At 31.5% G+C, this 14,893-nt stretch overlaps 1 protein-coding gene across 1 annotated transcript in view; it reads left to right on the plus strand.

The window, feature by feature from the left end:
* Positions 1–1,277: 1,277 nt before the first annotated feature.
* LOC111612416 (protocadherin Fat 4-like) overlaps positions 1,278–14,893 on the plus strand; it is a gene marked incomplete at its 3' end in the record, with an annotated part of 81,683 nt that continues 68,067 nt past the window's right edge. The window contains exon 1 of the mRNA XM_023353622.1: positions 1,278–2,051. Coding sequence (XP_023209390.1) covers positions 1,994–2,051 — 58 coding nt within the window. The remainder of the gene's footprint in view (positions 2,052–14,893) is intronic.

The following is a 14,893-nucleotide window of genomic DNA, read 5'->3' on the forward strand; positions in this document are numbered from 1 at the left end:
TTGAAAAATAGTTTAAACTTTCTATACACTATACCTACACTTTATACTCCAGTTAAAAGTAGATTAAGACACAATCATATGTATATTGACTGCTCCAATTTATGGAGAGCATCATTAAGAAAATGAAAATCACGACATGGTCAAATACTTCTGTACCACACGTTAAAAAAAATCGATATTTCTCTACTACAACTTTCCTCAATCGATTTTCATTTATTTTTAATAGAATTCTATATCACTTCAGTACACAAATCAAAGAAAAATATAAATATATATCTATAATAATCATCATCATGAGACTAACCAATCTGGAACTTTGTATGGTGTTTAAAAAAATCGAATCGCGTGATGTTTAATGCTTTATCTCCCCTTCTAAACGGTCTTTGACTCTGTAGGTTAATCTATTCTCGTTGTAAATAAACCATTTTTATTTTTAAAAATATATTATACATACTGTTATGCATTAGTTTATGTTAAAAGTGAGAGAAGTAAAACATTTTTTACACGTTTTTCCCGTTAGTAATACTCTTTTTTTTACGGTTTAACACGTTCTTACAAGATTAAGAGGAAAAAACAGGAGATTTAGTGTGTTTAAGAGAATAAATCGAAGCGGAAATTGTTAATTGAACTCATTTATCTCACACGAAATAAGTTCAAGAAGTCGGAGAACAAAAGATTCATCAGTTTGTAGGTGCGACGTGAAGCCGTTATAAAAATTTTTTCTCTGTTGATTTTTCAGGTCGATTAAGTATTGTTTAATTGGTTAAAGTTTTTGGGGATTATAAATAGATAAAGAATATTAAATAGGTTGCTACGTAACGATTATTAATACAAAAGAATTCTTTAAAAACTAAATGGAAACAATTAATATCAATTATGTCACTATTGTCGTGCGTGCCTCCAGTCGAGGTTTATTGACAAATAAGTATGAAAAAAAATTGAATTCATTGTGAACCGTAGGGGTCCTGAAGTTTTGTTTTAATGTTGTTAATAGGGTCTCGCGTGTGACATTACATTAATTAACAATTCTAGCGTGTTAGATGCTCAACCTGCAGTTAAGGTGTGCAGAACCACGTGGAAACGGATCTATTTTAAAGCTTACAATGACATACAGCATTTAATTTATAAAAAAAGAAGGCGCAGTTCTTACTGTAAATGATTTGTTCAGCAGATACTACTAATTATTACTAAAGAATAATATGTCTGTACTGTACATTTAAACTATTTTTAATTATACAGACTGTAATATTAGCATTAGCAACGTATAATATTTATTAATTCTTAAGTTTTTGGTATATATCATTAGGGTTTTACTAGAAGACAGAGGTTCTTAATTGCAGGTGCAACTGGCAGTAATCACTTTAATCACTCGAACGATCAGTGATAAGGTTTATATCCGGTTGTAAGATATCGGAGGAACTCGAACTGTTAGTTAAGGGAGCAGACATCCCTCTAAGATTTCATAACTAGTCTATTTTTTTTCAGACATAACCTTAGATTAAAGGGGAATAACCCCACTAGTAGCCTACTCCCGGATGAAAAACGGGGATAAATCTCACTAGAAGTAATTATTTCGTACCCCAAACAGCGTAATATATACATATTTACATACATAAATCGCATCGGTATCGATTAACGTAACGAATAATGATTTTTTCGTGGAGGAAAGAATGCGACGAGGCGGAGACTATATCACGTGTCAGTAAGGAAGCACTCCTATACGAGCACCGTTAAGCGATGTAGGTCGTCTAGTAAACTTGGTCACAACCGCCGCTCACACTCAACCACATGGCTGAGAAGAGGGGAGGGTGGATGTACTGTACATAGCTTTTTTCTTTTTTCTTTCGTGCATTTCTTCACTGCCATATGACACTAGGTTGAAGCAACCGTATCTGACAAAGGGACTACTAAAGTTGTGTCTTGTTTGGACTAGACTATGCCTATCACAAGTAGTAGTTTATAGCGAAGAGATATTATTTCCAGCACTCAAAATATGAAGTGTATATTACTTATTTTCTTATTTATACGGATAAAATCAGCCGCTAGTCAGGGTAAGTTTTATTAAATTTTTTTTTATTAGATCGCTGAACTACTGATTTTAAAAATATCTCAAAAACTTCTTCTTCCTTATAAAATACCTTTCGGGCGTTTTCTATATTTATTAATTTTTCAGGTTAAGTTCTATACAATGAAAGAGAACTAATTCGCTCTTATACGAGGTATTTATCTCTCTCTTTCTTCCTCATAAATCACTTCAAAATTATGGGATTTTCAGAGGTTTCTTACCGGAAATCTTAGAAATATTCTATAATTAAAAAAGAAAGAAAGAAAAAAAAATGATAACCATATTCAACCATGCATTAAAGAGTGCATTCTCGTTTACAGTAGATTTTCGTTATTGTACTGTAATTTTAAATTATGTGTTTCGATGCCTACTCGAAGCTTGTAAAATTGTACGGAAACCTGCTAACCTAGTTTGAATGTAAACAGGGATCGAAACTTCATACCCGATCTCACGTCTTTCTATCGATTTTAAGTGGGGAAAAAAACCAGTTTTGTAGAAGAATTTAAGTCGATTTAGACATTAAATTTTTAAATTGTCTCGGTTTATATCTCGAGAATCGGTAGCATTTTCTTTTCACTTCCAAAAGAGGATTCACTTTTTTAGGAGGATTCACAATTTTTAATGATCTTTGAGGATTTCTACCTCGTCTCCTATTACGTATATTTTACAATAAAGAAGAGTTTTTTACGACATTAGAGAGTATTTTCCTCACTCGTTCTAACTCATCATCACTCGTGTTTTTTTAAGAGTTCCTCTAAAGCGTTAAACGTTAAATTCATAAAAGAATTATCTCGATTATCCCCGCAGCAACGTTTTACATTGTTATTGTAAGCGAGTATCAGCATACCCGGAACGAAACCAGACCCGATCGTTCGCCAATAGCCTAGGTAATTGTATTTTTAGTTATCATACTCTACCTGTTGCTGAGTTATCTAGGTCAGCAGCCCTTACGGTAAAACCTTGTAGTTGACTAGAACCTAGTACAGCATCTCGTCCGTATCATTAACGTTACTAGTGAAGCACGGCAATACAGTTGATGGCTTACAGGAAGGCTTTCCTCTTCTTTTTTTTTTCTTCTTCTTATTCTTCTATGTGCATGCGAATTAGTTATACAATCGGTACGTTCACCGCTCGACTTTTTTTTCGGTGCATCTCTTCACTAAAAAAACAAGAAATTCAGCAGTCAAAGGCTTGAAGTGAAAGGAAAATTATAGTTCATCGAGTGTTTTTTTTTTAAGTTACAAAGCGTGCGAAAATATAATAAATTAGTTTCTCATCTATTTAATTTGATAGGTAACCAGGAAAATTCGCTATAGGAAAGAGGACGTGATGCAGAATGTCAATGCTAATTACCATTCGACCCCCCCTATAACACTGTTGATAATTCCGCTTTATACGAATTCCATGTTGTACGAGTCACTTAGATTTTACAAATACGTGAGCCGTTCACAGCCCGGCACGCGTATTTGTAAAATCTAAGTGACTCGTATAACATGGAATTCGTATAAAACGGAATTATCGACAGTGTTATAGGGGGATCGACTTGTATTCAAAACAGCGGAACTGTTGGGTAGTTTTACTCAAATATTTAAGGACTTAAATAAGTGACGAAGAAATTAATTTAAAAAAAAAAACAATAATTTATGTATATAAAATAGAAACCGGTCATTTTTGCAGGTGATTTATAAAAATATCCTTGAAACTATGCAAGGACATTCGACACTGGTTATATCGGTTTTGTATCTTTTTCTGTCGGTTCTTATCGAATGTTTCGAAGGAGAATTACTCGGTTCGAGCCTTAATTTACTTTCGGTTTACGTGTAAAAGAATTTAGACACGGATGAATCATAAAAGTGGGCGTCAAACCACAATTCGAGGGTGATAACTCAGTAAGACTCGACAGTGTACGTTTACGAACGCCCAAAAAGAAAGAATAAAGATTAGATTTTTGTTAAAGCTCGGGGCAATGGAAGACATTTTTACAATTAAATTATTATATATAGAGAATAATAATAATAAAAAAAAGGATTTAGCTTTTATAAATAGGAAGTTAAATTCGAGTTTAGTCGATAAAGGATGTCATTATCTGTGGTTTGAGGTCAAACTTTGAGGTTAAGCTCGACGTGAAAGCAATCCTACCATCACGATAAATCCGTTTGGATTTAAGAATAAGCCTTTTTTTTCCTCTTTAAACTCTAACAATTTGTTATTTTTACCCTTTTAGAATTTATTTTATCCATTATCAATCACGTGTTTATCGATCGATGATAACTTTAACAAACTATACAGTCGACCCCCCTATAACACTGTTGATAATTCCGTTTTATATGAATTCCATGTTGTACGAGTTACTTAGATTTTACAAATACGTGAGCCGTTTACAGCCCGGCACACGTATTTGTAAAATCTAAGTGACTCGTACAACATGGAATTCATATAAAACGGAATTATCAACAGTGTTATAGGGGGGTCGACTGTATAGTTTGTTAAAGTTATCATCGATCGATAAACACGTGATTGATAATGGATAAAATAAATTCTAAAAGGGTAAAAATAACAAATTGTTAGAGTTTAAAGAGGAAAAAAAAGGCTTATTCTTAAATCCAAACGGATTTATCGTGATGGTAGGATTGCTTTCACGTCGAGCTTAACCTCAAAGTTTGACCTCAAACCACAGATAATGACATCCTTTATCGACTAAACTCGAATTTAACTTCCTATTTATAAAAGCTAAATCCTTTTTTTTATTATTATTATTCTCTATATATAATAATTTAATTGTAAAAATGTCTTCCATTGCCCCGAGCTTTAACAAAAATCTAATCTTTATTCTTTCTTTTTGGGCGTTCGTAAACGTACACTGTCGAGTCTTACTGAGTTATCACCCTCGAATTGTGGTTTGACGCCCACTTTTATGATTCATCCGTGTCTAAATTCTTTTACACGTAAACCGAAAGTAAATTAAGGCTCGAACCGAGTAATTCTCCTTCGAAACATTCGATAAGAACCGACAGAAAACGATACAAAACCGATATAACCAGTGTCGAATGTCCTTGCATAGTTTCAAGGATATTTTTATAAATCACCTGCAAAAATGACCGGTTTCTATTTTATATACATAAATTATTGTTTTTTTTTTTTTTAAATTAATTTCTTCGTCACTTATTTAAGTCCTTAAATATTTGAGTAAAACTACCCAACAGTTCCGCTGTTTTGAATACCAGTCGACCCCCCTATAACACTGTCGATAATTCCGTTTTATACGAATTCCATGTTATACGAGTCACTTAGATTTTACAAATACGTGTGCCGGGCTGTGAACGGCTCACGTATTTGTAAAATCTAAGTGACTCGTACAACATGGAATTCATATAAAACGGAATAATCAACAGTGTTATAGGGGGGGTCGACTGTATAAATGTTTATAACACAGGAGGACCCACTGATCTTTTGAAGAATCGGAATATCTTTTCTGTGACGATATTTCTGGATTTGGGTCAGGATTTATTATAAGAATATAATTCTTTTTTTACTTTCACGAACATCTTATAGAATATTAATTGAAGTTGCTACGCGTTACGGGTGTCGGTGTGGTGGTGGAAACGTTCCAAAATCCTCCCCCATACACGGCCCGATTCGTATATTTTAATTTAAAATTGTGTAATCTTAACTCTTTTGTTGGGTGAAAAATCGATATTTTTCTCGTTTCGTTTGGTTAAATTTAGAATAAAAATGTCAGGATTGTGTATCGTTTTATATTTTTCATTGGGAATTTTATAAAAATAAACGTGAAATTCGGTTAAAATGAAGATTAAATATAGAAGAAGAGTAATTCTTTTTTTGTTTTTAAAAAATATTTAAAAAAAAAATTGATAAAAGGTGGAGAAGAATTTAACTGATTTCTGTATGTTAAATTACATTTATAATGTTAAAAATATCATTTAGCGAATGACTGGAAGTTAATTTTTGAATTTGTTTAAATCAATTTTTTATTGAATTTTTTAAATTTTCTCTACGCTTATGTCAAAAATTTTTAAATAATAAAGGAAACAGAGAAGCAAATTGGATTATTTCAACGTAGATTAGCTTATAAAATGTTACTTGGTTGATCAACGTGGACGACATTTTTCCCTTTATTTAAATATATTTAAAGTTTTAAATAAGATTTTAAAAAAGGGAGAGTAAATTTTATGGTATCGAACGGTAAATAATTGCAAAAATAGAATTGACTCGTACCTTTTTTTTTACGCATTAAAATGAAAAAAAAAAAAATTGGTGTTTAAAGTGAGTAAATATAATAAAAATTTGAGTTATTTTATTTATAACGTTTCGTTTGAGTTCTCGGCTCGTAAATTTCCTATAATTCGATTGTTTTCGGCACGAAAAACTAGAAGAAAATTCGATTGTTTCAATGATATTTTAACTCGTAAAACGTTACCTTGCTATTATATATATATATATAGAAATATGACGATTATTTTGCATTTCGATCGAGTTTAAAACGTAGAAAAATGGCGTAAAACTCGTTAAATAAAAAGCTCGTAAAATAAACTAGTTGTAACGTCAATTATTATGGGGAAAGTGCAACGATTTCGGTGTATAAAATATCGAGTTTGAGGCCGAAGTTTTCATGTGTAAAACGTAAACGTCGAACGTCGAGCGCCGCTTACTTGTAAGCGGCGCTGACGTTTGACGTTCACGTTTTACAGATGAAAACTTCGGCCGCAACCTGTTTGATATTTACGTGTGTAATATCTAAGTGAAGAAAAATAATAATAAAGTAGTTGTTTGTAATACTTAAAACGTGTTATTCTAACTTTTACGTAATAAGGAAATGTGAGGGAAGGGGGTTGTTTAAAATTTTATTTTGGTGAAAGATCTGTGTCGACCTCTAACGGTGTACGTACGAACTACAGAGTGACAGTGGCAATACATCATGGCATGTATGATGCATTGCTACTGTCTGATGGTCCTAAAAATGTACATTATTATGAAGTCAATGATTTATGTTCTCTAGGCACACGAATTATACATCGGCTCATACGTTTTCAACTACAATGTTTATAACAGCTACTTGAAGATTGGCAACGAATCGTTTTTTTTTTCTAACAACGGAATATATCAGTAAATCGTTTTATAAATGTAAATCACAACAAATATTTAAAATGTAATAGAACGATGATATATTAATATTAAATATATTAACCTGTTATTTTTGATTTAATATGTGTATAAAAATCTCTTATAATTATTTTAATAATAATAATAATAATAATATCTGGAGACTTTCTAAGCATAGAATTAAGATATATTCAATAGAAGAGTTATTCTATTCTTAGTAAATGAACTTAATTCACAACCAGCGAGCAAATATTTTATCTTAACACGACAAATTAGATACCCATTAGGTGACATATATATAGAAAACGAGGCCTATAAATAAATATTGTACATTGATGCTAATTCATTCCGTGCTTATAAGTTAGTTTGACAGTTAAGAGAGGAAACGTAGGTAAACAGAGAAATGTTTGTGAACGGCTCTAGACATTTTCTGTTAGATATAAAGCTCCTCTATTCATCTTTGCGTTAACTGTGCCTTTTAGTCAATGTTTGCCCTACAATACAAAGGATTTTCCGGTCAGTTTGTCTTTGAGTAATTCTCTGATATATCCCTTACAAATTTATTCAATAGAGAAATGAGAGATTTGCACATTTCGGTCAACAATTGCAGTACGTTATAGAAAATCTCTACATTTAATCAATTTTAAGATAAGATCTAATCCGTGTTTTAATGCTTTCTTTGTTCAATTTGTTAAAATTTATCCCATTTCTTATTAAAATTTGAGTGTNCATGTTGTACGAGTCACTTAGATTTTACAAATACGTGAGCCATTCACAGCCCGTTACACGTATTTGTAAAATCTAAGTGACTCGTACAACATGGAATTCATATAAAACGGAATAATCAACAGTGTTATAGGGGGGTCGACTTGTAAATGGATATAATAAAACTTGGTTTGTATTTATTTAATTAATTACGCTTAAAATATGGAAAATTTTCTGTTTATTAAAAAAAAAAACATTCATATTTCGATTCGATAAGCGTAAATTTAGCAAATTTCTTGTTTAAATCTGTGGCCTTATCAACAGGAACCGGTGAGAAATCTATCTGATTCATATATTTCAATCATGTTTAGAATCATAAAACGTCTCCTGCTGAACTAAAGTAGTAAAACTCGATGTGTTTCTACAATTTTAAACGTGTTTCTACTACTAAAACGTCGATACATTTGTCGGCCTCTTAAAATACTATCCGCATAACAAACAAATTGTTTCGTAACGTTTCAATCGTCTTTGTGGTTCCCCTGTAACAAATAAACGTAACAAAATGGATGTATTCTTCCTTCCGATTTTATTGAATCGCTCTACAAAATTATGTATTTGTAACAGTAAAATCTTCGTATCTATTCCATTGTTTTTCCATCATCACGATATACAGTATTAAAGAATAGTATCTGGTCAATCTTATCAATTATAAACTTCCAATATACAATGTATAGGTTACGCGGAAGGTTAAACTTACAATTCGTCTACCTTTTGACGAAGAATAACTTATTGTGTTACAGTTATTTGCCTCGGGGCAATGGTAGAACCGAAAGGAACGTAACAATAAACCACTAGTCGTTAAGGTATATGAAACTGTGTATTTCTATACTTCTTTAACACTTCGGTATATTATGTAGGGATTTTTTTTTTAAGAATGTTAAATACAGAATAGGGAAAGTAATTCGAGTTAAAAAATAATAATAATTAGGATGACCAATGCAGGAAATTGTCCAGTAAAAGTTGTTATCCTTGACTAGTCCTACGGGGTTGGGTGGATCCTCGTTTAACGGTTGTGTTCTAAGAAGTTAGCGTGACTTTTTAAAAAATATTCTAGCTATTTTAATTAAATTAATCTTATTTTCGGAGTTAAAAGTTGCTAGAAAATTAATAGAAAGTGTTAAATTTTTCCCCTTTTTGATTTGTTGTTTTTGTAACTTGTTGCACCGTTTCGTGCCAACGGGAGAAGTCGCCATTTTTTTCCCCCTTCTCTCTCTTCTGACTGATGTTATAGACAAGGCCGCAGCACCAACACATCTGTAAATTAAATAAACAGTTCCATATATATTTTTTTTTAATTATTATTTTCCTTTAGAAAAGAGTTAATGTAACCTGCAGTCTCAGCTGGATATTCTCAGAAGTGTAGCTTGGCAGAGATAATACCAGCTGTAGTTTATAATAGCGGGTTTTCCCTAACAATAGGGAACTATTGTTAGGGAAAACCCCCTATTATAACCACCCTAACAATAGGGAAAACCCCCTAACAATAGGGAACTATTGTTAGGGAAAACCCCCTATTATAACCACCCTAACAATAGGGAAAATATACAGGAAAAAATATTAAAATTTCCCTAAATTCCCTAGTTCCCTATCCTTAGGGAAATTCAGGGAAATTTTAATATTTTTTCCTGTATATTTTCATTATTTTTTTATGGGAGAAATTTTGTAAATTTTTGGAATTAGTTGTATTAAAAAGCATCCAATAAAATAATTTAAAAAAATGTGATTACTTAAATAGGCTAATTATTTTAATAATAAGCTTTATCATAATGTAAGGGACATAATATTAAAACTTCTAAATATAGAAAAATAATAATAATAATAATAATAAATGACCTACTGCATAATGTATGTAATTAGAACATTTTAAAATAATTTAATAAATTATTGGAGTTATAAGAGAGATTTTTTATTTTTTCTTAGTTATTAAATTGTTTTTAAGGAGTTGTAAATATGGGGTAATTTTATTTCGGTGATATGGTAACATTGTCAGTAACAGATAGACAGGAGAACGTGAGAATGTTACTGATTTATAACTAGAGATAGGCCTTGTTACGTTATTCCTATTTCGGTTGTTGACGAAATTTAGTGCGGAGGTTAAGGAGGTCAAGGTTTCTATACTAAATATGGTTATCCCTTCTTATTAATTGTCTTATATAGAAAAGTCTGTTATGAAAGGAATCGATTATAATGCCAACAGTCGTTCTTTTTCGACTGTCGTTACCAGAATGTTACGTGTTTCTAGGGTCCACAAGCAGATTTGAACCAGTTTCTTTTACCAGTTGAAATCTCATAGACTTTTTATACGGCCATAAAAATAATTACGTGTTTGGAAGAATCTTAAGAAGATTTAGAATTACGTGAAGTAACGTGGAGCATGCGGAACGGAGGGGGGGGAAATTGAAATAGACGGAGAATTCAATTATTCTTTGTACATATATACAGTAAAATCTATTCGAAACGGAGTCCGTTTTACACAGGTTTTAACTTTTATTTCCTTTATATTGTAAATTTATATATACAAGTCGACCCCCCTATAACACTGTTGATTTTTTCGTTTTATATGAATTCCGTGTTGTACGAGTCACTTAGATTTTAGAAATACGTGTGCCGGGATGTGAATGGCTCACGTATTTGTAAAATCTAAGTGACTCGTACAACACGGAATTCATATAAAACGGAAAAATCAACAGTTTTATAGGGGGTCGACTTGTACAGTACATTTTATATTGAAGGAATAATAATTAAAGTGACGAATTGTTCGAATAAATAAATGGGAAAAAAGTGCACAGGATTATTTGTAGACAGTAAAAAAAAAAAAGGCGTCTATGAAGGTGCCATAACGGTAAATTTTAAAGCATACGACATATTTGTCATGCATTGTTATTAAGTTCTTATCTCGTCATCAATCAAAGGAAGCAAAGAACAATTAATGTAAGAAAAGCAAGTTTGTTCCATATACCCTCCATTTAAATAACAAGAAAAAAAAAACCTTTGTATAGCCTATTTAAGCTGTATATAACAAAGTAAAAAAAGATTCATTAGAGACTTTCGACCTTCTTAATGAACGTTTTCTTCACGAATTAAAAGAGTGTGAATGTCTATAGTTAATTTTCCAGGTGAATACAATCGTGCATCGCTTCATTGACGGGAATTTTCATTTCGTAAGAGGAATTTTAGGGATTTTATTTGGTTTATTTATTTATTTTTTTTACCTATAGAGTTATTTTTGGTATATCGTAATTTTAGCGTGATAAAAAATGGCGAAAAAGTTGGTCAATGTTGTCAAGAGTATCTAGGTCAATTATTGGTTGTACAATTATAAAATATAGTTGCATAACCTTGATTGTTTATCATAAACAAGATTTTAGGCACCCAGAATGTAAATTTTATTAATAAGACAATATATAACAACGGGTAGATAATTATAGTAAGTTCCTATTGTATGCACGATTCAGGCCAATGACTTACGTTTCGATAAAAATTTCTTTGTAATTTTGTAAATTATAAATACATTAATCGATTAAACATTTATACGGTATCATTTTAGAATGACAAATTAATTAAAAGCAAGGAATTTTTGAAATATTTTAATCTTAAAACATGCAGATATTCTAATTTGTAAGAAATAATTGGATCTTGTTAAGAATTCATCACAAAATACCAATTCCTGGGTGTTTATAACTGGAGCGTAACGTTACACAGTTACCGAAAAACTCTTAATTAATAACCAAAAACGTATCGTATATTTATATTTTAGAACATTTCACAGTTGACTTCTATACGCTCCTGGTAGTATCCACGGTCGCGCATCCGTTACATTAACTTCGACATTAACTTTTTAATAAGAATATTTACTCATCAGTAAAGGATATCTCATTTTATTTAGCACACTTAACTGCGCATTGATAAAATTATTAAAAAGTGCATTAATATAAAATGAAAACTGAATGAGATGTAAAAGATTACATATCAATCTCACTCGTAACTAAACAACAACATTAGAATGAGGAATATACGGAAGTGTTATTTTACATTATCTCTCGAGAACTATTAAAGGTTTTTATTTTCATTCCTTCATTTGTTTTTTTTTTCTCCTCATTCGAACTTTTGTCTTAAGACCAGGGAACAATTTATGGTCGACTGCAGAACCGGACTATTAGCAGGAACTGGTCTTTTAACGTGTGATTTAATGAGATTTTAAATGTTCACAAGAAAAATTCCATGCATGATTTATTATCGTGATTAATCTAATAAAGGCAAAAATCAATGCGAATGAATTTATCTGAGTGTAGCGTGTCTGAAAGTAATAAACAATGCAGAACGCGGATACCATATTTTAGCTTCTGACACAAATCGCAACTTCCTACGCGGAAGTATAATCTTCTGAATCATTGTTTGAAGGTATTATCTCACAAAATGAGCTTAAACTAGGAATGCTTTCTTCCGGATAATGTGAATTTTATCCGGAAGCGACATTTACAGTTTTAAAAATAGCCACATGTTTTAGCAAAGTAATTTCTTATTACACCGGAGATTTAAACGTATGATCTATAGAACAACTACGGGGTTAAATTTTGTATAGAATATCCTAATTCCGTAGGGCTATTTTAGATAGCTGAAAATAAAACACTCGGCCATTAGTTACTGTGTGTTTATTCTAAGTTTAGACTGGATTATTTATCGTGCAGGCCGACTCTGGACTCTATTTACTTAACTAAAAAAAACAAGTAGTCAGTAGCAAGATGATACTTCATTAGTTATAGGACTGTGTGTGTGTTATCGAATAGAATTTTTATACGTTATCACTGACAATTCTAGATTTTAATTAAGTTCTATTATAAATTTTATACATTTTAAGAGGATTATGAATTCGGGAAAGTAAATTAGAGAGAGGTGCCCATTGAGCAATATACCCACTCTCTGAAGTAATAAGAAACGTATTTGTACATGTACTTTGTAAAATCTAAGTGACTCGTACAACATGGAATTCATATAAAACGGAAAAATCAACAGTGTTATAGGGGGGTCGACTGTAGATCCATTAATACATCACGAAGTTCTGTCCACTTTGGCACCATCTTTTTAAGATATAACATAACTAAGTATCAAATAACTATTTAAAACATAGGCTTGTCTAATTCAGTAACAGTTTAAAATTCATTAATGTTTTCTAATATTAGAACTATAATAGTATATTGTTTCTGTTTTAAAACACTAGATAACACTATATATTTAATTGAATTCATATCTGTCATCGACAAGAAGTATTACTGAAACGTTTACTGGTGTATATGATAAAGATTTATTGAATCAAAATAATAATACAGTCGACCCCCCTATAACACTGTTGATTATTCCGTTTTATATGAATTCCATGTTGTACGAGTCATTTAGATTTTACATGTACGTGTGGGGCTAAGGTATTTGTAAAATCTAAGTGACTCGTACAACATGGAATTCATATCAAACGGAATAATCAACAGTGTTAGAGGGGGGGTCGACTGTAGTAATCAATGGTGATCTGTAGTGGATATTCATCTAAAAACTGACTTTTAAACAGGGGTTTTTAAGGACCGCATCATTTAGAAAGCTTTAAAAATCCTTTACTTTTGGAATTTATAAAGAAAAAAGTACGCTTATGTAAAAAAAACAAAACTATTTTGAAACGTTGCAACTTTACTAAATGACTTTTTAGTGACTCGACCCAATGCTAAACCGGAATAAAGAATTAGTGTTTTCCCCCCCTAGTTTTTTAAAATTCCAAAATAGACTTGACTGACATTAGCAGGATTTTCTCGACAACTTTTTTAATATACATATGTATGAAACATCAACGAATTTTATGGTAGAGCAAAGAAGGGAGGAGAAAAAAAAAGCTTAGAAAAAAATCCAGAATGACCCTGTAGATTCGTAATGAAACCGTACCTTAACTGCTTACAAGACACATAAAACATCCGTTAGTTTCATGTGACACTGGAGAAAATTCGTAGAAGTAACATGTTAATGAATGTATTGAACGTTGTAATAAAAGTAGCGACTGAGAGATCTCTCTTCAAAAATAAACTGTTAACGCAGGAAATGGTATTTGATCATCTAGTAACCATGTTTTATTTATTTTCTTTTTCGAAAAATCTTGTTTCTGTTTCAGAATTGTAACGCGAAAGGTCAACAATCAGGTCTATAGTTTTACAAGGGCGAGGCTTATTTGGGTCTCTTCCTTGTAGTATAATTAATTAATTAATATCCGTTATCGAAGATTGAAGTGTGGATGATGAAGAAAACATAAAACTTAATCCCGATCATTTTTTCTAAAACCAATTGGAATAGTTTACGTGTTATTAAAGGGACGAAAATATCCACGATTCCGCCCAAAAGTTGAATAGCCTTTCTCTTCCTCCCTCTCTCAATAATCTACATAATTAGGGTGGATATATAAATGTAGAGCTTTCATTCAAGAAAAATCTATAACACGTTTTCACTATTTGGGTGTTTTTCTCTTAAACAATGGTATTTTGTCTGCCATCGAGTATAACCTACCATGAAATAATAATGCCTTCGATATCTTAAACGTGTTTTATTGTTAACAAAAAAAAAAACTCGTTAGTTTTATTATAATTAGCATTATTTATTTATTTATTTATTTATTTTTTCTTTAATAAAATATATAAATTTATTTTAATATATAATTCGGAATTCACGCTTGAAAGATGGTTACAAAAGCTAAGAATTAATGGTATATATTCATCTAGGACGTCCACTCTGTTTTCAGAAACTTTGCTATGGGTCAGTGCTTTAAACCTGGATATAGTTATGTGCATGATGGGTCGGTCGATAGTCCAATCTAGTTCACCTGTAGGCGAATGAGCTAGTGTTGTGTCTAATGTTTACGACCGTTCTTAACGCCGATAGCAGTTTTTTTTCTTCAGTTCATCCTCTTCTTCT

This window comes from Centruroides sculpturatus, unplaced genomic scaffold (assembly GCF_000671375.1).
Source record: "Centruroides sculpturatus isolate CEXI.00-Female unplaced genomic scaffold, Cexi_2.0 scaffold1672, whole genome shotgun sequence".
Classification (NCBI taxonomy): Eukaryota; Metazoa; Arthropoda; class Arachnida; order Scorpiones; family Buthidae; genus Centruroides; species Centruroides sculpturatus.